Source organism: Dendropsophus ebraccatus, chromosome 6 (assembly GCF_027789765.1).
Source record: "Dendropsophus ebraccatus isolate aDenEbr1 chromosome 6, aDenEbr1.pat, whole genome shotgun sequence".
NCBI lineage: Eukaryota > Metazoa > Chordata > Amphibia > Anura > Hylidae > Dendropsophus > Dendropsophus ebraccatus.
The window spans coordinates 26722485-26749661 of record NC_091459.1 but is presented as its reverse complement, the minus strand read 5'-3'; the positions used below and the strand labels follow the sequence as shown (position 1 = coordinate 26749661).

Below are 27177 nucleotides of genomic sequence, written 5' to 3'. Positions count from 1 at the left end.
GTGTAATACCACCCTAAGACAGACATGTAAATGTACATCAATAGATTACAAATACAAGGGTTAATATGCAACAGTAATAGCAAATATTATAGAAAATAGCTGCATAAGTACACCAGCACCGTGTGTGTGTGTGTGTGTGTGTATATGTATGTGTATATATATATATATATATATATATATATATATATATATATTATATATAACCCTGTTGACTAGGCAAGATGGTACAGTACATTGCTCCCTACTATGTAGGAATCATAAGTCTTATGCCAAAGTGCGTGTAAAACTGAGATGGTGCAGATGAACAAGTGCCAAATGAAAGGCAAAACTTAGTAGAGATGATCAAACAACAGCCCAAAATCTTAGGTTCGATTGAGCTTGAACCTTGCCGAACCTTCTGCATTAGATTGCTGATGCCTTCCCGGTCCGTGGGGAAGGACTAAATCCTGGCAGTACCCGGGCTGTCTCCTCCTTCCCCACGGACCGGGAAGGCATCAGCAATCTAATGCGGTAGGTTCGGCAAGGTTCAAGCTCAATCGAACCTAAGATTTTTGGCTGTTCGATCATCTCTAAAACTGAGATAATATAACCTTAGTATATAGCATACATTATTGTTAGATGATAAGTGTATAACGGAGGCTTAAAAGGTACAAATACCCTAATAAGTACATCATTATGGAGTATGAAAAGTGCACAAGAAACCAGGTACCTAAAGGAGAAGTCTGGGCTCTGACTTTTTTTTTTTTTTTTTTTTCCCTCCTTCAAAAGAGCTAGGGAGGAGGTTACTGAACATAAAACATGCCCCTACCTCCCCGCCTCGGCCACTGACTCTCTGAGTGGACCTGACATATCGTCATGACCCAGGTCCCTGCTCAGACCAGGAAGCGGCTCCCAGTGCTGGAGCCAGGGAGGTAGCTGCATGTTATGTTTTAGTCACCTCCTCCCTGGCTCATTTGAAGAAAAGAAAAAAAAAAAAAGTCAGAGCCCGGTCTTCTCCTTTTAAGACAAACATCTAAGGGTACTATTACACGGAACAATAATCGTCCCAATTCGGCCGGGATCGTGTAATAGCGGTGTGCGGCCGGCGACTGCCTATATACATTACCTATCCAGGCTGCAGGGCTCCCCTTCCTCTGTACTTCTCCCTGGGTCCCGCACGCTCCAGCTTCAGAGTGGCCTGTCTCAGCTGACAGGCCGCTCAGCCAATCACTGGCCGTGGCGGTCCCAGCCAGTGATTGGCTGAGCAGCCTGTCCGCTGGGACAGGCCACTCTGAAGCTGGAGCACATGGGACCTGGGGAGAAGCACAGAGGAAGAGGAGCCCTGCAGCCTGGATAGGTAATGTATAACATTTATACAAGGGCTGCAAGGACACCGGTAACGATGTCCCTGCAGCCCTTGTTAAACGATTATCGGGCCATGTAATAGGCCCAGTAAACGAGCGCCGATCTTGCTATGTAATGGTTACCATTCTGTCAACACTTTCCACGTATCAACTACATAAAGCCAAAGGCCATTTCTTTAATTGTTTTTATTTAAAAAAAAAAAAAAAAATGACCATGTCACAGATTTTATTAAAGGGAAAAAAAAGTGCAAAGTTTTATCATGATATGTTACAAGGCTGGTAAATACACTGATAGTAACAGTATACACAAGAAAGATGTGTTTTTTTTGGAGAGGGACTTAACAGTAAAGTCGTGCGAACTTGCCGGTAGTGGAGAGAAGGGTCGGGCATGCCGATTTTTTACAGCCTGTCCCTTTTGTTCTCGGAGGGATAAGCCAGCACTAGAGAAGTCTGCCTGTGGCTAACCACTCCCTTCACCATAGGAAACGCATGAACATTCTGCCGTGCCAAACCTTTGTGTGTGTATAGGGAGAGCAGGAGACAGAACAATCGTATTAGCTGACATGTAATAAAGGTGTACAGGCACCTTATGTCCCGGTGGAGATGACCACTATGATTAGTTCCATCATCTGAGCCCCTTAGGGCTTCTCCAATCCATGTCTTATTTATGTCCAGCATGAGAGTTTATGTAAAGAAGAACTGTCCTTTCTGGCTCATGTCAATCTTCAGAATAAACTATATGCATGGTTGCATTAGAATTAAAACTACTGATTGGATTTCATATAAAAGAGGGCTGCAAACGTCACATACATTTGTACATGTGCTCTCCAAAGTTGCGCAGTAACCAACCACTGCAGTGGTCCCCGCTGACTTTTGGAATGAAGCGTCCGAAGTCCTTAATAAAATAACTACGTTGTATATTTACAACTACAAAAGAGTTCATCCAGCCGAGGACCATCAAACACTGATCAGCTTCTCGCTAAGGTTGCTGCTGGGGTCCTTCACTTCAAGCTTTGTCGTGTCTCTTCTGGGTAAGCCATAGATATATATGGATATGCAGACCAGCAGTGCTCCAACGGTGAATGTTACAGCTAGGATAGAAAGAAAAGTTACTTTTCTGCTATAACAACACATTTTCACATAGCCTGCACCAACAATTGGGCACACTTTATGTCAGGCATGGGGAACCCCATTATACCTGGACAGCCAGTGTATGCCTACTCGCTCATTGTACAAGGGCTGGGACTTATGTCAGAATCCAGGTTTGGTTGTGATGATAACTTATGTACAGTATACAATGGATGTTTGTTAATTTTTTTATTTTTACTTTTTTTTCAACAACAAGTGTGAATTCCTTATGGAAAAATTAGACATTCGCTGAAAATAAGACATAGCGCATCGTTGGAAGCAAAAATGAATATAAGACACTGTCTTATTTTCAGGCAAACACGGTAGTTTATCAATACATGATCAAGTTTGTTAAGGGAACCAATCAGCCTGATATGGTTCATTGAACCGCTGTACACAGCTCCTGCAGTCATCCAGGCGGCTTCCCCCCGTATCTAGTCACCGCACTCTAAGGGAAGATTGACAGGCAGAGAGGCCAGTAACAGACCTCTCTGCCTGTCATTCATCCCCTCGGAGCACGCTGACAGGCAGAGCACGGTGACTAGACACTGGCGGGGGGCCGCCCAGATGACTACCTCCCCTCCTGTGTCTGTCACGCGCCCGGGGGATTAAAGTGCTTTTTTTCGGGTATACAGGTACATGCTGCAGCTGCTGCAGGAGCTGTATACAGCGGTTCAGGGAAACATATCAGACCGATTGGGCTGATTGGTTGCCTTTAAAGTGTCATGCAAACGTTTGGACAGGCCTGGTAGAAATTACTCTTACTGTGAACGCTGAATTTTGTGGTGAGGATGCACCATGATGAATCTGCCATGAAGGCGGTCATATTTGTGCAGGTGTCGTTGAACAATGTACCACAACTCTGCTAAATCTTCCTGAAGGTCTTTTGCACTTGAGTGGGGGTTCTGATTTGCCTTTGTAGCTATCCTACGAGCAGCTGTCTCCAAAATCTTTTCTTGGGTCTTTCAGAACTGCTTATGACCTCCACTGTTCCTGTTATCTACCATTTCTTGAGAATGAGAAAATAGCACTAGCACCCTGAAGACGCTTTACTATCTTCTCATAGCTGCCTCCTGTTTTGTGGGCCTCAGTCATTTTCAGAGTCTTAGGGGGCATTCACACATTCCGTAAGTACAGATAATGTGCTACGGACTGGAATCACAGAACTCCTGACATCGTGATTCACACAGCTTAAATGTTCACGCCACTTCACAGTAGCGCGAGCATTTAAACTGTTTTGGAGCTCCCGGCATCATACTGAATGCGGACACTGGCAGCTCCGAACTCTGTTCCGTAGCACATGGTCCGAATTTACATCACCTGACCTTTCCTAATGATAACTGTGAACAAGCCTTAACCCTAACAGTCTATTTAAAGGTCTGAGACCTCGGTAAAAGTTTTCTGAGCGCTGAAATTTCTTTGCTTAACTGTACTTTGACCAGGGGGTGCCCAGACGTTTGCATGCCACAATATGTCTGTTTTTACATTTGGGGTAGAAATACCGTGTCAGCTAAAAGCCGTGGTCCCAGGCTGTATAAAGCACCCGGGATTGCGGCGGTTCAGAGCGGGGTCGCCGCGCGGCCCCCTCTGAACTCCCTTAACGACCTCAGGGCGTAAATATACACCTGTGGTCTTTAAGGGGTTAAAGCAAATCTACCATCAGGTACATTGCTTTAAGTTTTTTTATATGACTAGACTGACGCTGGCACGGGGATGCTAGTGTCGTGGTCCTTTTTTTGAACAGAAGCCTGGTTCCCACATAGGGCGCCTGTCTATTTCTGGGCATCGGCCTGGCCTGAAGCACTGGAAGCCGGCATGCCCGCCCCCAATGTGAAAATACCCCTCCATGAGGCTGCTCCATTGATTGTAATGGAGCCGCATAACTGAGGGGACGGCAGAATGACACACTGGAGGCAGGTGGGCATCCCTGCGCCGATGCAGGTCTATTTATATCAAAAACTTTAAGTGATGTACCTGATGGTACAGTCGCTTTAATACTCCAAAATGGTAAACTAGGAGGTCATGATAGTTCAGACTTAACCCATGACAGGCATCGATCAGAAGAGACGTTTTACTATGCATATTGGGAGATTTATCAAACATGGTGTAAAGTGAAACTGGCTGAGTTGCCCCTAGCAACCAATCAGATTCCACCTTTCATTTTCCAAAGAGTCTGTGAGGAATGAAAGGTGGAATCTGATTGGTTGCTAGGGGCAACTGAGCCAGTTTCACTTTACACCATGTTTGATAAATCTCCCCCATTGTTTATATAGTGATGTAGTCTGAATTGTGACGTACTTATCTGCAATCCAAAGAGCAATACAGATGCAATGGTTGAGATGACAATGGCTGCAGCTGCTGAGAAACCTTTCATGATATTATCGGTGTATTTCACTACAACCGACGTGTACAGACCACCGACACTAGCCAGCACTGCAAGACAACAAAGGGAAAATCATTCAGCTTTTCAACTCCTATACCTGATATTGTAATGTAAAAGTACAAAAGACATAACACACTACAGGTGGGTTCACACTGAGGAATTCTCGAGGAATTGTAGAGGAAAGTTTTCTGCTTGAAATTCCTTGAAATGCAAGCCCCCATTGACTTCTATAGGATTCCTCTAGCAGAATCTACCCAAAGAATTTACATGTCAATTCTTTGGGCAGAAAGGGGATCAGCGGCAGAAAATTTCTGCTCTGAAAAAACAATGGGACATTGCTCTGTTCATATTTTCCAGGAGGAATTTCTAGCTGAAATAAGCGCAGATTCCTCTTTAATCCCTGGATAGGGACACATCACTCCAGAGATATGGTAACACCCTTATGTCATATTATTTAGACATTTTAGAAAGAAAAGCACAGTGATATATCTGAATTGCTGTTTTAAGTGGAATACAGTACAAAAGCATTTTCTTTCTGTCAGTATGGCCTGCTTTAACCCCTTAAGGACCGGGCCTGAAATGGCCTTAAGGACTGGAGCAAATTTTATGAATATGACCTGTGTCACTTTATTCATTAATAACTTCGGGATGCTTTTACCTATCCGGCTGATTCTGAGATTGTTTTCTCGTGACATATTGTACTTTACATTTCTGGTAAATTGGAGTCGATACTTATAACAAATCTTTATGAAAAAAAAACAAAATAAGGTGAAAAATTGTGAAAAAATGCATTTTTCCAACTTTAAAACTTTTCTGCTTATACAGAAAATGGTTATACCACATAAATTATATATTAAATAGCATTAGCAACATGTCTACTTTATGTTGGCGGCATTTATTAAACTATATTTCATTTTTTTTTAGACAATAGAAAGCTTAAAACATTAGCAGCAAATTTCCAAATTTTCAGTAAAATTTCAAAATCAGATATTTTTAGGGACCTGTTCAGGTTTAAAGTGTATTTGAGGGGACTGCATGTAAGAAAGCCCCACAAAGCACCCCATTTCAGAAACTGCACCCCCCACACTCTGCAAAAGCACATCCGGAAAGGGTTTTACCCTTTAGGGGAGTCACAGAAATAAAAGCTAAATGTGTAAAAAATTTGAAAATTTTAATTTTCTGTGCAGAGATTTTATTGTAATCCAATATTTTTCATAATTATCATAATCTATTACCAGAGAAATGCACCCCAATATTTATTGCCCCGTTTCTGCAGTTTACAGAAATACCCTATATGTGGCCCTATTGCGCTATTTGACGCAACCACAAGCGAGGTACGCTCACAGAGTTTGTAGAATTTCACGCCATACTCTTATTGGGACAGTACTGGTGGAAAAGACGTGTCTGGGGGGCAGCGTACACTACGCTACCCCCAGACACATCACTGGATGATGAGGATGAGGATGAATGGAGGAAAAAAGGATGCCCCATTCATCCTCACTGGCTGTTTCGGTGTTGGAGGCAATAATAACATATGCGTCCGACACCGAAAACGCCCTGGGGGCCATTTTTATATAGGGATTGGTATATGGGTTATGTAGTGGTGTAGTGTAGTGTAATGTAGTGTTTTTTACGTTTTTTTTTTTTTTAACATTCAGTATAAAAAAAAAACTACGCCAAAAATGGTGTTGCTGATAAATGCCGCACTTATCAGCAGACACGTGGCAGTAGGATATAGAAAAAAAAACACCCTACGCCAAAAAGGAGGAGTTGCTGATTAGCAGCGCACTTACGTGCGATGCAGATCAACACTCAGTGGCGTAAGGGTGCAGAAAATACAAAAAAAAAATTGAAAAAAAAAAAAAACATTTACTACATGCTGAACATCCCTATAGCTGCTGATAAGTGTATTACACTTATCAGCCGCTAGAGGGCAGCAGAGCGCCAAAAAAAGGTCAAGGACATCCGAGGGGCCAACGGAAAAGGCCGAAGTCCCGAACAGAAGAAGGTGACGCCACGGAACCCGGAAGACACCGATCGGGACCCCGGGATCCGGTGAGTATGGCCAAATACCTGCTCTGGACCCCTCTCGCTATTGCCTACGGCCGGAAGTGACAGTGATCCATGACGTACCGTACCGGTACGTCATGGGTCCCTAAGAGGTTAAAGGAGAAGTCTGGCCAAAATTATTTTTTTTTATATGTTATTACTGATGGAAAGTTATACAATTTTCTAATGTACATTAATTATGGGAAACGCTCATATACTGCTATTTCCCTTAACTTAGTGTATCAGGAAGTGTTAGAATTCTCTCAGAAGTAGTGACGTCACGACGAATGGTGTAATTCCTATGCAGTGTGTGTGAGTACCATTGACTTCTATATATATAGTGCGCCCCTGCTGGACACTCCATTGGAATTACAATGGATGTGCATGTAAATGTAATATACAGTGTTTTTGATTGAATACATTTATGGAATACTTTGGGGAGCAAGGACACTAAATGTATTCAATCAGTATATCACAGTAAGCCCGCCGAACGGCCGCCGCTCTGGACTACTAAACTACTATAGCTACTACTATATAGCATGAGCAGGTGATGGGAGGTAGTAGCTGGGTTATATCGCGATGAGATCACCGCCGTCGCTGATGCTGCCGGGCGCAGGGGGAGCCGCTCATCACTGTGCAGCTATCATCCCCCTCCGCTCCCCCCGGGATCCGGCCAACCTTAACACTATCTGATGGCCGACTCCCCGCCAGGCCGCCGCTCTCCGATCACACGTGCCGGCCGGGGACACCAGGAAGCACCGGGAGCCACTACGTGTGATCGGAGAGCGGCGGCCGGGCGGGGAGTCAGCCATCAGATAGTTTGGCCGGATCCCGGAAGAAGCAGGAGGGGGATGATGGCTGCTGCACAGTGATGAGCGGCTCCCCCTGCGCCTGGCAGCATCAGCGGCGTTCTCATCGCGATATAACCCAGCTACTTCCTCCCATCACCTACTCATGCTATGAACAGGTGATGAGAGTAGTAGTTGAGTAGTCCAGGGCGGCGTCGGGCTTACTGTGATGTACTGATTGATTACACTTATGGAATACTTTGGGGAGCAGGATGAATCAAAAACACTGTATATTACATTTACATACACATCCATTGTAATTCAAATGGAGTGTCCAGCAGGGGCGTAATATATATAGAAGTCAATGGTACTCATTGACTTCTATACAGAGAGCGCCCCCTGCTGGACACTCCATAGGAATTACACCTTTCAAGGTGACGTCACTGCTTCTGAGAGAATTCTAACACTTCCTGATACACTAAATTAAGGGAAATAGCAGTATATAAGCATTTCCCATAATTAATGTACATTAGAAAATTGTATAACTTTCCATCAGTAATAACATATAAAAAAAATAATTTTGGCCGGACTTCTCCTTTAAGGGCTTTTTTTTTTTTTTTTTTTTTTTTTTTTTTGGCGAGACAAGTTGTATCTAGGCATGAGTGAACTTACAGTAGGAACACAGCGAAACGCTACGTTAGGATCGGCCGGCAGCTTGTCAGGCAGCTGGCTGTGAAGTCCGTGCCGCCCCGGAAAATGCTGGATCCAGTCCTACGGTCTAAGGGCTTGTTTTTTTCAAGCTTTAGTGGGGTTCCCCATCCCTTAGTCTGACCCCTCAGACATGGCGGTCATAGCTGGCTGCATTAGAGTTTTCTCTGGCCAATGCCGGTGGATGTCAGTAGTATAGCACACCTGGCAAAGGAGCATGCTTAACTCCTGTATAGCTGTAAATTTATGTGACTACCATGACCAAAGTATCTCTCTCTGAAGAGGACCACTAGTAGTGCATGCTTCATTTTTTTGCACTTTTATATGAAATATCTGCAGAGGATGTCACCAAAGGGTTAAAGGGGTACTCCATTGAAAAAAGAATCTTTCAAATAAACTGGTGTCAGAAAATGCCAGAGATTTGTAATTTACTTCTATTTAAAAATCTCCAGACTTCCAGTACTTATCAGCTGCTGTATGCCCTACAGGAAGTGGTGTATTTTCTCCAGTCTGACACAGTGCTCTCTGCTGCCACCACTGCCCATGACAGGAACTGTCCAGAGCAGCAGCAAATCCCTCATAGAAAACCTCTCCTGCTCTCCAGACTGGAAAAATCACACCACTTCCCGCAGGATATACAGCAGCTGGTAAGTACTGAAAGACTGGAGATTTTTAAATAGAAGTAAATTACAAATCTCTAGCACCAGTTGATTCAAAAGAAAAAAAAGTTTCACTGGAGTACCCCTTTAGGTGGCCCACAAAGTCTACAGATTATTTTACCTCATGAATGCATAACAAGAAAGGACTGCAGTAAAGTGCACCTGATTTACAGCAGGTGAGTGCACAGATCCTATTTTAGGGTAGCTTCACACACACCGTATCGCAGCAGATTTTCTCCTGCGTATTCGCACTAGATCCGCAGCAGGTTTGATCTAAATAACTGAGGGGGGGGGGGGGTCAGGGAGTCTGTTACAGACATTCCACGTCCGTGTTCCGTGCGGAACACGGAAGGTGTGAGTGTAGCCTTGTGGTGGGTTCTCATGTACCGGATCGCAGCAAATTTCGCAACAAAATCCGATGCGATTCATCTTCTATGGGTTTACATACTGGCAGTGGATTTTTCATTCTGCTGTGAGTATATAAAGCCCCGCCCCTCTTAACCCACCACTGCCTGGTTAGTACATTACCGGTCCACCGGTCCGGACCGTTTCTGTGGCTCCCGCGGGATGTCAGGAAGCTGGGAGCCACAGAAGCAGGACGTAGCGTGGACCGATAATCTATTAACCAGGCAGCGGTGGGTTAAGGGGGGCGGGCCTTTATATACTCACAGCAGAATGAAAAATCCACTGCCAGTATGTAAACCCATAGACAATAACAGGACACAGGATCATTATAATTATATACACGTAGCACATAAGCCTGCACTTACACACTACAAACCAGACGAGGTAATTGTAACCATAGAAAAATCCTTTCTGCATGACACCTGGTCCATCGGTAAGAAAGACACCGGCTAATGTCACTATGATGCCAGAGATGTACATCTGGATGTTCCTCACCCACAAGGAGGTGTCAGAACTCTTCAACACCTTCTCAAAGTACACTCCTGCAATGACAGAAAACGGAAAGAAACACATGATCAGCTTTGAACACTATATAGTAAAAATATCATCTACATGAAGTTATCTCATACTGGTCATACTGGTCACAAGCTCCATGTGATGGTATCTGTTGTGGGAAGCCTTTATACCAAGCCCGGTAGCTTCATCTTGCAGGAACTGGCCACATATTGAGGTCACGTTGCTTAAAGGGATTTTCTGGGCAAAATGGACTGATGAGCTATCCACAAGATAAGTAATCAGGCACCTGCAGCGGTGCACCCGACACTCGCACTGATCTGCTATTCAACGCCACGCTACACAGCGAACAGAGTTTGTCTCCGTTTGTTGTGTGGCGTTCGATTTGTGTACCTGCGGCTCAGCTCCCATTCAAGAGAATAGAACTGTAACAGCAGCTACAGGTTTCAAAGAAAGTTCAAGTTGAAGGTCAGCACTTCCTTCGATCCTTTAAAGGGGTACTCCAGTGATTTTTTTTTTTTTCTTTCAAATCAACTGGCTTCGGAAAGTTTTATTGATCTGTAAATTAATTCTATTTAAAAATCTCCAGTCTTCCAGTACTTATATGCAGGCCCGTATCTGCCATGAGGCGAGGTGAAGTGTTTGCCTCAGGCGGCAGATAACACAGTCCTTGAGGGGGGCAGCATCAGCGTCCTGTGTCCTTATCATTACAACTAGTTACGGCTCAGTGCCCAGCCCTGTTTCCTGTCAGTTGCCTCATGAGAAGCGCTAAGGAGGCACTGGAAGCCTCGTATTCACAGGTATTCACATCACATAAGGCATAGATATAGTGTCTCCTGCTGTTAACCCTTTCAATAATGCAGAGTTATTATACTCTGCATCACTTACACACTGTAGAAAAGAAAAAGTTAACAGCAGCGGGGACGCTATATTATGTCTTCTCTGCAACTCCGAGCTGACCTCAGCATATTGCAAGAGCAGGAGAAGAGGCATAAAAGTCATGTTCTGCTCTGCTGTTAACTCTTTCTGTATAGCAGAATGTAAGTGATGCACAGTAATACTCAACTCTTTCAGTACTGCAGAATGTAAACAGAGCAGCCCGTTTTATGGCTCTTCTCTGGCTCCTGATGTCAGAGGTTATCTATAGTGGTGTCCCATAGCTGCACTGTGCCTGTCCTGGATCTTCTCTCCCTGACTATTGCTCTGAGGTCCCTGCAGTTTAGACTGCTGTCAGGTCACAGGATAGGAGACTCAGCTGAGGCATCAATCATGGTGAATGGGGGGACCTGGGAGTGCTGGAGTTCTTGTATGGGGAATGTGAGGGGCCCTATGCACATGGTGATATTACAGGGAATGTGGGGAGGGCAGGGGGCATGATAATCTTGTAGGGGGAATGTGGGGGAACAGGGATATAATGCTGAAATGCAATTTTTCAGCTCATTCAAGTACAGCTGCTAGTACTGCTTCATCTGTGTCTTGGTGTATTTTTTCTGCTTATTTAACATAAAAAAAACAAAAAAAATCGAGATTTAAATCGAGAATTGTCTCAAAAAAAAAAAAAAAGATTTTATTTTTTGGCCTGGGGGGGGGGGGGGGGTGCTTTGTCAGTTCTCGCCTCAGGTGGCAGAAAAGCTAGAATCAGCCCTGCTTATATGCTGCTGTATGTCCTGGAGGAAGTGGTGGATTCCTGCCAGGCTGGCAAAGTGTTCACTGCTGCCACCTATGTCCGTGACAGGAACTGTCCGGAGGAGGAGAGGTTTTCTTTCAAATCTTTATTTATTAATGGAGGAGAGATTTTCTATGGGGATTTGCTGCTGCTCTGGACAGTTTCTGTCTTGGACAGAGGTGGCAACAGAGAGCACTGTGTCAGACTGGAAAGAATACACCACTTCCTGCAGGACATACAGCAGCTGATAAGTACTGAAGACTGGAGAAGTAAATTACAAATCTATATAACATTCTTACATCGCTTGATTTGAAAGTAAAAGATTTTTGCCGGAGAACCCCTTTAACTAGATATCTACCCGGGCTGTATGCCACATCGAGAGCACGTAAGATTAATCCTCGACCCTAGGGTCTTCAAATACGGAAAACACTCGGACTTCCTCTAGCTCTTTAAAACAATCAATGCTTTATTTCATATTAGATAACATTCTGACACCTTTCGGGATAGCTAGCCATTAGTCATGGCTCTGTTGGGCCTTCAATCCGTGGTATATTCCATTAGGCCAGTAAGTGGGCAAATATAAGTCAGATCTGTGTTCCTGCAGGGTGTATAATCCACGGATAGTGCAGCATATGGATTATACACCCTGCACAAATACAGGTCGGACTTATATTTGCCGATTGGCTGGTAAAATCCTTACTGGCCTAAAGGAATATACCACAGATTGAAGGCCACTACAGAGCCATAACTAAGGGCAAGCCAGCCGGAACATGTCTGTATTTTATCTAATGAAATAAAGCTTTGATCGTTTAAAAAAAAAAAAAAGCTGGAGAAAGTCTAAGGGTACTATTACACGGAACGATAATCGGCCGAATCGGCCAATTATCGCTCCATGTAATAAATACAACGATCAGCCGATGACAACGATCATCGGCTGATCGTTGATATAGGTTTGGATATCCATTACCTATAGGTTTGGATATAGGTAATGGATATCGGTGCGCAGCCGGCGACTGACGATATACATTACCTATCCACGTTCCAGTCCCGGCCTGTGATTGGCTGAGCGGCCTGTCAGCTGACAGGCCACTCTGAAGTTAGAGCGCGCGGGACCCATGGAGAAGAAGACCGCAGGAGCAGCCCTGGAACGTGGATAGGTAATGTATATAGTTACGCAAGGGCTGCAAGGACATCGGTAACGATGTCCCTGCAGCCCTTGTTTAAAGATTATCGGGCCGTGTAATAGGTCCGGTAAACGAGCAACGATCTACCAGATCGCTGCTCGTTTACAGGTATTATCGGGCCCCCATCGACTCGTGTAATACCACCCTATGGGAAAGATTTATCAAACTGGTGTAAAGTAGAATTGTCTTAGTTGCCCCTAGCAACCAATCAGATTCCACCTTTCATTGCTAGGGGCAACTAAGACAATTCTACTTTACACCAGTTTGATAAATTTTGTGTTTCCCGTAGTTACAGGTTTGCACCACTACACCGTGAACGGAGACAGACTTAGTTCACTGCTTAGTGTGGTTGCTAAACAGCTAATTGGCGCAGGTGCTCGGTGTGGCCCCCGCCAATCAGTGACTGATCCTTTGGATAGCAAATCGCTCCATTTTTCCTAGAAAACCCCTTTAAATGTTGTGACACCACAAGCGACACAGCTTTACAAACAAAAAAAGTAGAACAATGTTAATAATATAATCTTAAACTGCATATACCAGCAAATCCTGAGCACAGCACAGCCACTGCCACAGCACCAAATCCCAGCCAATGATTTTGTTCAATCTGTAAGTGATAAAATGTAAGATTCACTGTATAAATAGATTCCCTTCAATATACATTCAATGATTCTGTATTACGTTCCAGAAAATTACATATATAGTGCAATTGACCTCCTAATACTCATGACCTGTGCTACGCTGCCTTAGCTTACTGTGTACTAATGCTTGTTTGATTTGGGAGTGTCTCCTATGTAATCTCCCATGACGGAACTGGCAGCTGCACACATAATAGCTTTATATAACAACTGGGATGTACTGTATACACAAAGAACATGACAAGTGCTTGATATTCCCAAAGTCCAATACAGTGATCCCTCAACTTACAATGGCCTCGGGATACAATATTCTCAACATACAATGTTCCTTTCTGGACCATCGTAACTTGAGACCAAACTCAACATACAATGCTACTGACAGTCAGGATCTGCAGGACAAAGGAATAAGTACATGATTGGTCAATAAAAGTGTCCATTTTACTGGTAACACCCCAGTATTAGTGAAGTGCATGCAGTGGTTGGCTGCCTGGTATCTCCTCTCTACAGTACTGTGTGATACTACATGTCCTGTACTGCTGTGTGTGTCTAATATCTCCTCTCTACAGTACAGTGTGATACTACATGTCCTGTACTCATGTGTGTCTGTATCTCCTCTCTACACTACAGTGTGATACTACATGTCCTGTACTCATGTGTGTCTGTATCTCCTCACTACACTACAGTGTGATACTACATGTCCTGTACTGCTGTGTGTGTCTAATATCTCCTCTCTACACTACAGTGTGATTCTACATGTCCTGTACTCATGTGTGTCTGTATCTCCTCTCTACAGTACGTTGTGGTGCTACATGTCCTGTACTGCTGTGTGTGTCTTTATCTCCTCTCTACAGTACAGTGTGATACTACATGTCCTGTACTGCTGTGTGTGTCTAGTATCTCCTCTCTACCGCTGTGTGTGTCTAGTATCTCTTCTACAGTACAGTGTGATACTACATGTCCTGTACTACTGTGTGTGTCTAGTATCTCTTCTACAGTACAGTGTGATACTACATGTCCTGTACTGCTATGTGTGTCTGGTATGTCCTCTCTACAGTACAGAGTGATACTACATGTCCTGTATTGCTCTTTACCTGCACCAATGTGAATTGCTCCTTTAGGCACCAGGTGAGGGCAATTTCAACTTACTTTTCTGGGTCCCAGGCGGAACTGTACAGGACACTGAAAACGGTCCAGTCTTCTACATAGAAAGTAATTTACAGCTTCCTGTAGTTCATTCTCACTGTTATATGTAAGGACTTGCTTTATCTATCTATTGAGGGGATATTTTGCAGCTTCAGAACCAATTACCAGTTTTCCCATAGAGTTATGGGCTCAACATACAATGGTCATCCCAGAACCAATTAATATTGTATGTTGAGGGAGCACTGTATTATGGTCACTGTAGAGAATAACATACTGCTTTCACAATCCCTTTAATAAACGTAATTCTACCACAAAAGCAACTAACATTTATCAATAGGACTAGTTATTAAATCTATCGACACAGCAAAGCGAACACAGTCCTTGTTGGGACCACTTTGCCCTAAGAGTTACATCTAGCCCAGATTACATAACAAGCTTCAAGTCTAATGAACTGTCTGTTGCAGCGAATGTCAGCAGCATATGCTGCCCTATGAAAAAGCAACATATCACAGCCACAGGTCCATATGCCAATTGCCTAAAACAGCAAATATTGGTGCGTAAAAGTTGGGGAATTTTTAAGAATTTTCTGCATTTGTACATAAATTTGACCTAAAATTACATCAGTTTTTAAAACAAGTTCTAAAAGTAAATAAAGATAACCAAAGGAGTCAAAATTATTAGATTTGTTCATTCGTGTATTAAAGAAAACGAGCCAATATCACATATCTGTGACTCTTACAGCTGTACCAGGTACACTTACAGGAGTGAAGATCAGATACAGCAACAGAGGACAGGAATGACTATCAGGTACAGCAACAGGGGTGACTATAGGTAAAGTAACTGAGGACAGGGGAGACTATCAGATACAGCAACAGGGGGCAGGAATGACTATCAGGTACAGCAACAAGGGATAGGAATGACTATCAAGTAAAGCAACAGGGGACAGAAATTACAATCAACTACAGTAACAGGGGTGATTATAGGTACAGTAACTGAGGACAGCGGAGACTATGAGGTACAGCAACAAGAAACAGGGATTACTATTAGGTAAAGCAGCAGGGGACAAGGGCGACTAATAGATACAGCAACATAGGTCAGCGGCAAAGATCACGGTAGGAAGGAAATTGTGTGTTTGTGCACACTGTACTGTGCCAGGGCTGTTCTTCTCTCCCAGCTCTGAACTCCTCCCACACATAAATGGAGGAGATCGGAGACAGCGGAGCTGTCAGATACCAGCCCTACTGTCATTTCTCACTGCAATTGGTGATTGGTTGCAGGGAACGGTGAGCACATGATGATTTCACTCAAGGTTACAAACTGTTTTGCTCAGTGGGAACGGGGCCTAATACAGAGAGCAAGGTGCAGAACATACCCATTCACAGTTCACTGCCCATCCTGGATGCCGCCAAACCCCGGGGTTTGGCGGCATCCAGGACAGGCAGTGAACTGTCAATGGATATGTTCTGCACCTTGCTCTCTGTATTACAGCACTTAGTCCCCTTACCATTGATGGCTGATTTTTGTCACTACTTGGACTTTAGAGCTACATAGACTGGTTACATATGCCATCAGTATATGGTTTGGACTATTTTTCATTAGTTTACAGCGCGGTGTGGCCTGTATCATTAGGATACCCTGGTCTGCCCGTACCTGTGGTGCTGTTTTCCACGTGTTGTTTTCAGATTTTTTTACCGCTTATCTGTTGTCATATTTTTAAACAATAAAAGTTTTTTGTTGATACTATTATCTAGTTTACGTTTACTTTAGTGACACACTAAACATAAGGTATTGTATTATTTATAGGATTATTATTGTTTTAAGACTGTGTTTGTTACTGGTACTATTAGTAGCTCAACATTGAGCTATTATATATATATATATATATATATATATATATATATATATATATATATATATAATTTGAATTTTAGTTTTAGCCCCAGCAGAGAGAATAAAAACTCAAGATTTTAGGATTATTTTATAATATAGATTTTAAAAAAAATGGAAAATTAGGAAAAAAAATTACCAAAAACTTCCTTTTCTTGAAAACACAGGGAAGAATTTCTCATTCTCTAATTCGGTCCTTGACTACCTTATTGCAACTATTTATTTTCCCCTAAATGTTAATAAACGCTGAATACAAAGCATAAAAGGAAGAGCTATTAAATGTAGTGCCACGTGGAAGGAAAATGATGGAAGTGATTCATGGCCAGGCCCAATGCTTTACTTATATAAACCGTGTCTTTCCAGATTACCACACCTTCTTCACAAACATTCTGTCATCTTCTCTGGCCAAGAGACAGAATTACCATATAATCTGCAAAAGTCATGCTGAAAGGATCATGTAGAGTTACACATCATACATTAGATAGCCAAAACGTATGCGGACGGCCCGCTAATGATTACGTTCTGGTATAGCAGCCGCTCCTATTACCATTACATACTTACATACTTAGTGAATCTTGCAGGGGGAAAGGGGGCGGGGCCTAAGTTACGCTGCCGGTCTTCATAAATTTGTTTTTTCGCATTTGGTCTTCCTCGATAAATTACAAGACATCCATGGTTGTAGACAATGCCTACAAGCACCATGACTGTTATACATTTATATATATATATTTTTATAAAGTTTTTACCTATCTAACATTGATGATAAATTCCCCCCAATATTATTACATCTAGTTGCATCTAATCCTTATCACTAAAAGTTAAAGTGTCACTGTCGTTTAAAAAAAATAAAAAAAACTTCTCACAAGCCATAGAGACATGCCAAAAGTTTTCATCGGTCTGGGTCTGAGTGTTCAGACCCGTACCAATTGTAAGAATGAGGCGGGAGAAGATCATGCTCAGTCCGCTCCTCTCCCTGCTCTGTGTCAGAGAAAAACCTACATTAGGGGCCCGACTCATCACGTGACCGAGCTGGGAGAGGACCGTGTTAAGCTTAGACCAGTCTTCCCACAACTCGTTCTCCCGATCGGTACGGGTCTGAACACCAATCAAAACTTTTCATAAATCTCTATGACATAGTTTTTGAAACCACAGGTACAGTTTAACCTCCTCCCGCCTCTGCACTGTAGTTGAACATCGCTGCAGCCTATGCCTGAGGCTGCAGCGACGTTAATTTACGATCAAGGATAACACAGGCACAGAAGCTGCGCCTGTGTCATCAGCGGTGGGTCCCGGTTATCAGTGATAGCCGGGGAACCGCCACAACTCTCAGCACCGAACGGAGCCACACTCTGGTGCTGAGAGTTAACTCTATACATACTGCGGTCAGCACGACCGCAGCATCTATAGGGCTCCAGGCAGAGAATTCTCCCTCTACAGAGGAAGAATTCTCTGTCCGGTGTCGATCGGGGCTCTGTGAAGTGATCGCAGAGCCCTGATGGTAGCCATGGAAACCGGAAGCCTCAGGCTTCCGTTTTCCTGGCTATGGAGGCCGGCGGTGGGAGGGATGGCTGGGCGCGGACTCGTGCGCTCTGCCATCTCCCATCTATCCCCTGCCGCTGTCACAAGATTGTAAGTGGAGAGGGAGCAGACATAGAGACATCAGCTTATGGGATCATTATGATCCCATAAGCTGATGTCCAAAAACAACCTGGGCATTGATGCGTCAATGACCCCAGGTCGTGAAAGGGTTAATGATATTCTAGCATTGCATCAGAAAATTCATAGGAACATTATTATGGAAGACAATGCATATTCAAATGGGGGCCGACCTTACCTGGACTCGGGTGGCCTCAGCCGGGCTATACTGCACAAGTGTGACCCCACCACATAAAATAAAGACTGAGAACCACTGGAGTTTGCTGAGGGAGCGGTTCAGCATGAGAACAGTACATAAAGCAGTACATGGAATCTTCAGCTGGTACGTCACCTACAAACAGAATGAGATACAAGGATCACTACTTAGCCCTGGGAACTCTCTTGACTCCTTTACAGTACACTGTAGCAGCATTTACAGCAATAAAGAAGTCCTATACTCTTTATATAATATATATATTATGTAAAATATAAAAGCACACAAACAAAATAAGTATAAAGTCATTGCTACCTGGTAAACAGCTGCATCAAGATTACTCAGCGCCAGAAAGGCCATGTTGTTTTGCAAAGCGTATACCAGGGACGGTACAGACAGCTTAAGCATCTCCACTGGACTTCCCAAGACGTTCTCTTTTAAAGAGGAAATCAGTCTGCTCAGACTTCCAGTCTCTCTAGGTTAACAGAAAAATATATATAATTTTACAGTCATATATTATATATATATATATACACACACATACACACACACACATAATTTCAACATATCAGTGTACAACAAAACACTTACATGTGCTATTACAAACCGGATGCAGAATAAGTAATAACTGCATCCATTATCCAAGGACAAAATTATTTTAATATATATATATATATATATATATATATATATATATATATATATATATATAATATATATATAAATAAATAATTTTTTTTTTTCCATTTTTTTATTTTTCATTTATTTATTTATTTTTTTACATATCTGGTAGTGGGTGCGGTAAGCATAAAAAGAATCCATACTCACCTACCCTGATCCTCCACAGCTCACATGGTCTGCAGTGTTTCTTTCTTAGGGTACTATTACACAGCACAATAATATCTGTAAACGAGTGACGATCTGCTAGATCGGCGCTCGTTTACTGGGCCTATGTTACACGGCCCGCAAATTGTTTAACAAGGGCTGCATGGACATCGTTACCGATGTCCTTGCAGCCCTTGCTTAAACAGCATACATTACCTGTCCATGGTCCAGGGCTCCCCTTGCGGTCCCGCTTCTCCTCGGTCCCGCGCGCTGCATCTTCAGGCTGCTCAGCCAATCACTGGCCGTGTCGGTCCCGGACAGTCATTGGCTGAGTGGCCTGTCAGCTCAGACAGGCCGCTCTGAAGCTGCAGCACGAGGGATCCGGGGAGAAGCGGCCCTGGACCAAGGATAAGTAATGTATACACTTTGCAAATCGTCAGCCACTGGCCGCACATCGCTATTAAACGTAGCGGTGCGCAGTTGGCGCCAGACAATTATAGGTCCAAACTAGGGATGGTCCGAACCTGCCAAGAGTGGGCAGACAGCGGGAATCAGAAGCCGAGAGTTCAGGTTCGTACAAACCCCAACCTCGGCAGGTTCGGACCATCCCTAGTCTAAACCCAAATTAACGATCAGTCGATGATTGTTGTCATCGGCTGATCGTTGTGTTTATTACACAGAACGATAATCGGCCAGATAGGGCCGTTTCGGACGATTATCTTTCCGTGTAATGGTACCCTTACTGTGACGTGTTTGTAAAGTGACCATCAGAACTGTCAGTTTTCCAATACTGTATAACTGATAGCTATAGGCTTTCTACACTAGTCATACTCAGGGCTCTAAAGAGGGTATTCCCAGCACAGTTATGGAACATTTGCTTTCAACCCTTCGCAGTAATAGCACACCCACCACAATGTTCACCTGTACTATGTCCATGTTTATGGCTTTATGACTGCGGCTGAATACAGAAGCATCACATTACAGGCAGTTCTGAGCTCGCCCTCAGTAACCTCCTGTCACTACGGGATAGATCGGATTTAATGGGTTCCTTTGTTTTATTTAAAATAACAATCCACGGGGTTATATTAGCCTTTATAAGGCGATGTTCCCACGCAGTATTTGTGCTCAGTATTTTGCAACCAGAACCAGGAGTGGATTTGGGGGGATAGCTGCCATAGTATTGTAAAGCGTCAGACATTGCACTGCTGTTATTCTTACCTGTCCACCCTCCTCCTCTGCCTTCTGCAGCATCTCTGAATCCCCTGCTCAGTGGTAGCCTGCTCAGCCAATGTCTGGCAAGACAGGACAGCACTGCAAACAGTGATTGGCTGAGCAAGCTGTCCCCTAATGGGGGACCCAGAGACACAGCCGGCGGGCACTGGGGGAGCAAGGACAGGTAAGAATAGCTTCTTAATTATTTTGTAATATAAAAGCAGCACTACAATGCTATGGGATCCCATTTTCGCAGGGAAATAAAAATGTGCTGTGTGAATGGAGTGCAATAGATTTTAATGGCAATCAGATTTGAAGCGAATTTCGGTGCAAGACACTCACAGTGTGAAATCTGCTACAGTACACTGCGTGTGAATGTACCCTAAAATTTTAACTATCAGCAGGTTAGGGCATCCTAACCTGCTGGTATAAGGACACTATAGAGAGGGTGATGTTCTCTGTAAGATTCCATGTCATTAATATGCTAATCGGATTGTTGTTGGGTGCACTGACCCCACCTAACATTTCATCATGTAATGTGATTACTTAAATAGGCACCGTCCCGGAAAAAAAAAACTAACGTCAGAAAGACATAGCAAAAGTCAGAGTCAGCATGTTCAGATCATTACTGATGAGGAGAATGAGACAGAAGTTCGCACGTAGCACATTGGGGGAGATTTATCAAACATGGTGTAAAGTGACACTGGCTCAGTTGCCCCTAGCAACCAATCAGATTTCAACTTTCATTCCTCACAGACTCTTTGGAAAATAAAAGGTGGAATCTGATTGGTTGCTAGGGGCAACTGAGCCAGTGTCACTTTACACCATGTTTGATAAATCTCCCCCAATGTCTCCCAATTCCGCTTCATGGGACGGATCGGTACAGGCCTGAACACTCACACCCTGACTGATAAAATCTTCTGACATTCCCTGACAATACAATTTAAGCCTTAGCTCCAGTAACCCTTTGAGGTGGAGATTCACTTTAAATGAGTGTCAGGAGTCTCTGGAAATAAAACGCACACCAAAAAAGTGAACGGCTGTAAAAGTATCAAGAAAAAACTGCACTTACTTAGTCAAGATGACGACACTCAGTAGTAACTTTATGACCTCGGCTATGCAGACTGCGGTGGTAGAAAAGTACATCTCAGTTGTCACCGTTCTGGTGTATCGCAGGGCCACGGTATATGCAGCAGCCACCAGGGTCATCACCAGCAAACAGTAGAGCTTGAATACCAAGCTGACATTTTCTGGACAAAAAGAACATAAAATAGCAATATAGATGCTGCTATAATAGTTATCCAGATGTGGTACTAGACATTATATTCAGGGATGGAGACCACAATGAGTGGCCAGCTACCACCCTCCAAGTGTCAACATTCCCTTTAAATGTCCTAGGAAGTTACAACTTGAAGAGAAGCCAATAGAAACCAACCAAAATTGCCCCATCACTATATTAGACTTCATTTGGCAAAACTCTCTACTCTTGCCCATTGGCTGGTACTGCCCCATTTATGTCAATGGTGACTGGCCATGACACTACCAGTCACTATCATATTGTCTTATAACATCATTTTCCTACTAACCAAGCTGAACCCTATTTTCACTTCGAACAGACACCTAAAGGTAGCCCATATACATTATATGAACAATTGACCTGACCATTCAATATGTATCCAGGTGTCCGGACCCTGACACAGTGGATGTCAATATGCTTAACCCTTTGTTCACAGGGAGAAAGGTCACTGGTTAATTCCTCTCATTTGAGCATGTAAGCTGCTTGGACATCCTTAACGCCCCAGGGGGTGCCCTTTATATTGCATTTACTATTTCCTACATGCCATGCAGGAAGGATCTAGGTTACCTACAGGAAAGGGCGACTCACTTTGCAGCAAAATATATACAGTTTTTTTTTGCCTGTTTAATGCAAAAAAGTAAGGGCCAGATTTTCCAGTTCTCAAAAAATAGACTTAAAGGGGTACTCCAGGCTAGGGTTATTTTCAGTGTGCGGCCGGGGAGGGGGTGGATATAGAAGCCGCTGGTCACTTACCTCCCCGGTTCCAGCCCCAGGTCTCAGATTGGGCCACCCCATTCTCCTATTCGGCTGCCGCTTCCTGGTCTGAGCTCGGCCGCTGAATGGCTGAGCTGCCTTGATACGTCACGTCTCAAGCTGCAGCTCAGACCAGGAAGCGGCAGCCGGATGGGAGAATGGGGTGGCCCAATCTGAGACCTGGGGCTGGAACCGGGGAGGTAAGTGACCAGCGACTTCTATATCCACCCCCTCCCCGGCCGCACACTGAAAATAACCCTAGCCTGAAGTACCCCTTTAACTTTTATTTAAAGGGGTACTCCAGCAAACATCTTTTTTTTTTTTTTTTCCAAATCACCTGGTTTCAAAAATTTATAAAGATTTGTAATTTCCATTTAAAAATCTCAAGTCTTCCCATACTTTTCAGCTGCTGTATGTCCTGCAGTAAAAAAAATGTTTTATTTTCAGTCTGACACAGTGCTCTCTGCTGACATCTCTGGCTGAGACAGGAACTCTGCCTCAGTTTTCTATGAATCCCCATAGAAAACCTAACGAGTTCCTGTCTCGGCCAGAGATGTCAGCAGAGAGCACTGTGTCAGACTGAAAAAAAAACATTTTTTACTGCAGGACATACAGCAGCTGATAAGTATGGGAAGACTTGAGATTTTTTAATAGACGTAAATTACAAATCAATATAACTTTATGATATCAGTTGATTTGAAAGAAAAAGATTTTCTGGGGTCTTATTCTGAACCTGCACCCCACATGAATACTATACTGTAGAGGAAGGCTGCACAGGATAGAAGAGGGACTGCCTGCCTGATGCCTGCCTGCTGGGGACACAGGAGGTGCTGACAGTCACTGTACAGCAGGGATAGGGAACCTTGGCTCTCCAGCTGTTGCAAAACTACAATTCCCATCATGCCTGGACAGCCAAAGCTTTAGCTTTGGCTGTCCAGGCATGATGGGAATTGTAGTTTTGCAACAGCTAGAGAGCCAAGCTTTCTCCCTCTACTGTACAGGAATCTCCCCATCACATTCATCCCAGCAGCCAGTATACATACATACACACACACACCGCATAAAACCACCGTGTTATTCTCCATACAGCACACAGGGCTCAGCTCCCCCCCGCGCCCCATCACACTTACCCCGGGCTGCCATGGTTCCTGCCACTCAGCTGCTTCTATCTACAGTACTCCGCTCCGCTATGCGACACGGCCGGAAGTGACGTCACCGGCAGCGCGCCCGTCCCCTCTGCCAGTCCTGGAGTGGTTGTGCCCACAAACCGCCGCTCTGTAGTGATTGTTCACACGGGACAGAGGCGCTGGGGATTTGTTGTGGGTTTAGACTTCGCAAAAATCTGCTACAGCATGGCGTGTAGGTTCACTTACAGTGCTAGGTGATGCTGACCTATACCGTGGCGCATGTAGTCAGCTTGTGGTCATGTCCAGCTGCTTCCTATGCCCTGTAATGGATGTAGTGGGACATTACAGTATAAACACATACAGGCAGGGGGAGGGAACCTTGGCTCTCCAGCTGTTGCAAAACTACAACTCCCATCATGCCAGGCATGATGGGAGTTGTAGTTTTGCAACAGCTGGAGAGCCAAGGTTCCCTTCCCCCTGCACTAAGGGTATACATTACCCCCAGAAGGGTAGTAAGGGCCCTATTCCACCGGACGATTATCGTTCAAATCTAAACGATAATCGTTCGGTTGAAATGCAATTAACGACCGAACGAGAAATCGTTGATCGCTTTATGAGACCTGGACCTATTTTTATCGTTGCTCGTTCGCAAACCGTTCGCATTGAATAAGACGTCGTTCGGTCGTTCACAGTAGATACGAACGCAATAGCGAAGCAAAAACGATCGCAAATACGATCATAAGTAACGATTATCGTTCCATGGAAATGAGAGAACGTTTTCAGGTCTTTCGCAATAGTGGTCGTTTGAGATCGTTAATCGTTAACGATTATGCGAGCGATAATCGTCCGGTGGAATAGGGCCCTAAGGGTACTATTACACGCAACGATAACACTGGCCAACAAATTTTCAAAAGTTTGGTTCCAAAATAAAATTCTCTATTTCTTAATGATTTTTATGTGCTGAATTCAAATATCACAAGGAAACATGTGAATTGTCTCTAGTTTCTATGATATGGAAGAGTTCTCATGTTACTGTTCTGTGAATTGTATAGAATACAGTATAATAGCCGACATATTTATTACTTCTGCAATCATAAGGAAGCTCGGTTACTGTTCATAAACTTTTGAAATATATTCATAGGAAACTTAGTTCTATCTGAAATCAACTACAATTTACAGGCAGATCCAAGAATTTTTACAAATGAATTATGTTTATTGAACTCTGGAATGTACAGTAGATCCTTATTCAATGGCTTCTCGGTGCATTTACACGTCTCTTTTGTATTCATACATGGGATTGTCTCTGATAACTGTCCAACAGTAATCTGCAAGCATTGATGGCTTCCATTGAGGCTAGGTTCACACTGCGTTTTTTCAATCCGTTTTTTTCATCCATTTTTTTTTGCAAAAAAACAGATGCATTTGTGTGCATCTGTTTTGATCCATTTTTCCATTGACTTCCATTGTAAAAAAAAAACGGATCAGTTTTTTTTAACGGACACAAAAACTTAGCTGACACTACTTTTGTGTCCATCAAAAAACGGATCCATTTTGATCCGTTTTTTTTTTTTTATAATGGAAGTCAATGGAAGAACAGATGCACACAAATGCATAAGTTTTTTTTTCATCCATTTTTTGCAAAAAAAACGCAGTGTGAACCTAGCCTTACCCTGATACCTTTTTCCCATATTGGTCATTCTAAGATGATGCAATATACCAGTTGATGATGCAATACTGATGATGCAAACTTTTCCTAGTATTGTATCACAGGCTGTGAGAAATATATAAAGTACGTCTATATCTTGAAAATTAGAGCCAATTTAAAAATTTGACCATCATTTTCGATCTCAGCACCCCAAAATTAGTTAAGATCAACTGTTTTCATGTCGGAACCTTTTTGGTCGTTGACCAGTGTAATCGGCCCGATTCAAGCAATTATCGCTCCGTGTAATAAAGACAATGATCAGTCAATGATCGTTGTCATCGGCTGATCGTTCATATAGGTTAGAACCTATAATTGTCGGTCGCCGACCGCTCATCGCTACGTGTTATAGCGGTGTGCGGCCGGCAACTGACGATATACATTACCTATCCATGCTCCAGGGCTGCTCCTGCGGTCCGCTTCACCACAGGTCCTGCACGCTCTAGCTCCAGAGGGGCCTGTCAGCTGACAGGTCGCTCAGCCAATCACTGGCCGAGACCACCTATCAGTTCAGACAGCCCCGCTCCGAAGCTGCTGCGCGCGGGACCCCGGGAGAAGGAGAAGTCCTGCAGCCCGGACAGGTAATGTATGATGCTGCTAAAATCGTCGTTCGCCACCACGCACCGCTATTCTACCATAGCGATGCGCTGGTGGCGAACAATTATTTAAGGTCTGAACCTAAATGAACGATCAGCCGATGACACGTTCTTTCTATTCAACGGGCCGATTCGGCCGATTATCTCTCCGTGGAATAGGCCCCTAACGTCTCTTATAGAACTGAATCAAAGGCTTTGCTAAAGTCCAGATAGGTGATATCCACGGCACCACCTTCATCCAGCACTGCGGCTGCAGTCTCCTCCCAGCCTGGCCATCATGCTTCCAACCACCGTTGCAGTTCCTCTATGGCACATGTGCGCTTACCTTCTCAGATTTAAAGGGCCAGTGTGTGCGCTGCATTATTCTTCCTCCACCCATCATCGGCTGATCGTTCTCTTTATTCCACGGAGCGATAATCGTCCGAATTGGGCTGATTATCGCTCTGTAGAATAGGCCCCTAAGGGAATGTGCACACTATGGGCACTATTACACGGAACAATAATTATAATCGGCCCCAACCGGCCAATTATCATTCCGTGTAATAAACACAATTATAGGTTTGGACCTATAATTGACAGGCGCATTATTTGCGCTCTGCTTCTCCCCGGGTCCCACATGCTGCAGCTTAAGAGCAGCCTGTCTGAGCTGACAGGCCACTCAGCCAATCACAGGCCGGGGAGAAGCAGAGCGCAAGAGGAGCCCTGCAGCCTGGATAGGTAATGTATACAGTTTAAACAAGGGCTGCAAGGACATTAGTAAGGTTGTCCCTGCAGCCCTTGTTAAACTATTATCGGGCCGTGTAATAAGCCCAGTAAACGAGCACAGATCCAGCTGATTTTCTGCAGCAGATTTCATTTAAATAACTGAACACAGCATCAAATCTGCTGCAGATCCTGTAGGTGTGAACGCACCCTTACAGTTATTATTGGGCCCCCATCGGCCTGTGTAATACTACCCTAAGGAATCCTGGCGGAATCTGCAGCTCACGGCTGCGCACATATCCGCCTGTGCCAAAGACCCCATTCTATGCACAGGCAGATTCCGCCGTCCACACAAAGAATGAATTAGAGTGTGAATGAACCCTAAGGATTGCGGTTGGATGTGCGGTCTCCATTGCGTTTATTGGATATTCTGAAGCCAACCTGGTCCGGTTTGGTGAGGCGTGCACCCACACTAATTTTATTCATTGTGCTGCTGAGAGACTGGTTTTGTTTTTTTTGGACACAGGCGGATATGAGCGCAGGAATGATCCACCATGATGCGCACTGTATGTGTACAGTATGGAATTCTCGCGGAGAACTATCTGCAGATTCCGCAGCTCGAC

The 27177-nt window shown here is 43.9% G+C and overlaps 1 protein-coding gene across 1 annotated transcript; it reads right to left on the bottom strand.

The window, feature by feature from the left end:
* Positions 1-1557: 1557 nt before the first annotated feature.
* On the bottom strand, positions 1558-23663 carry SLC35A1 (solute carrier family 35 member A1). Its single transcript, XM_069973553.1, has 8 exons — positions 23558-23663; positions 21450-21627; positions 18656-18815; positions 18326-18478; positions 13364-13430; positions 9829-10005; positions 4770-4904; positions 1558-2434 (listed from the first exon to the last, which is right to left on the bottom strand). The coding sequence occupies exons 1-8, from the start codon at positions 23568-23570 to the stop codon at positions 2301-2303; spliced, it is 1017 nt and encodes a 338-aa protein (XP_069829654.1). The 5' UTR covers positions 23571-23663; the 3' UTR covers positions 1558-2300.
* Between the last annotated feature and the right edge of the window lie 3514 nt (positions 23664-27177).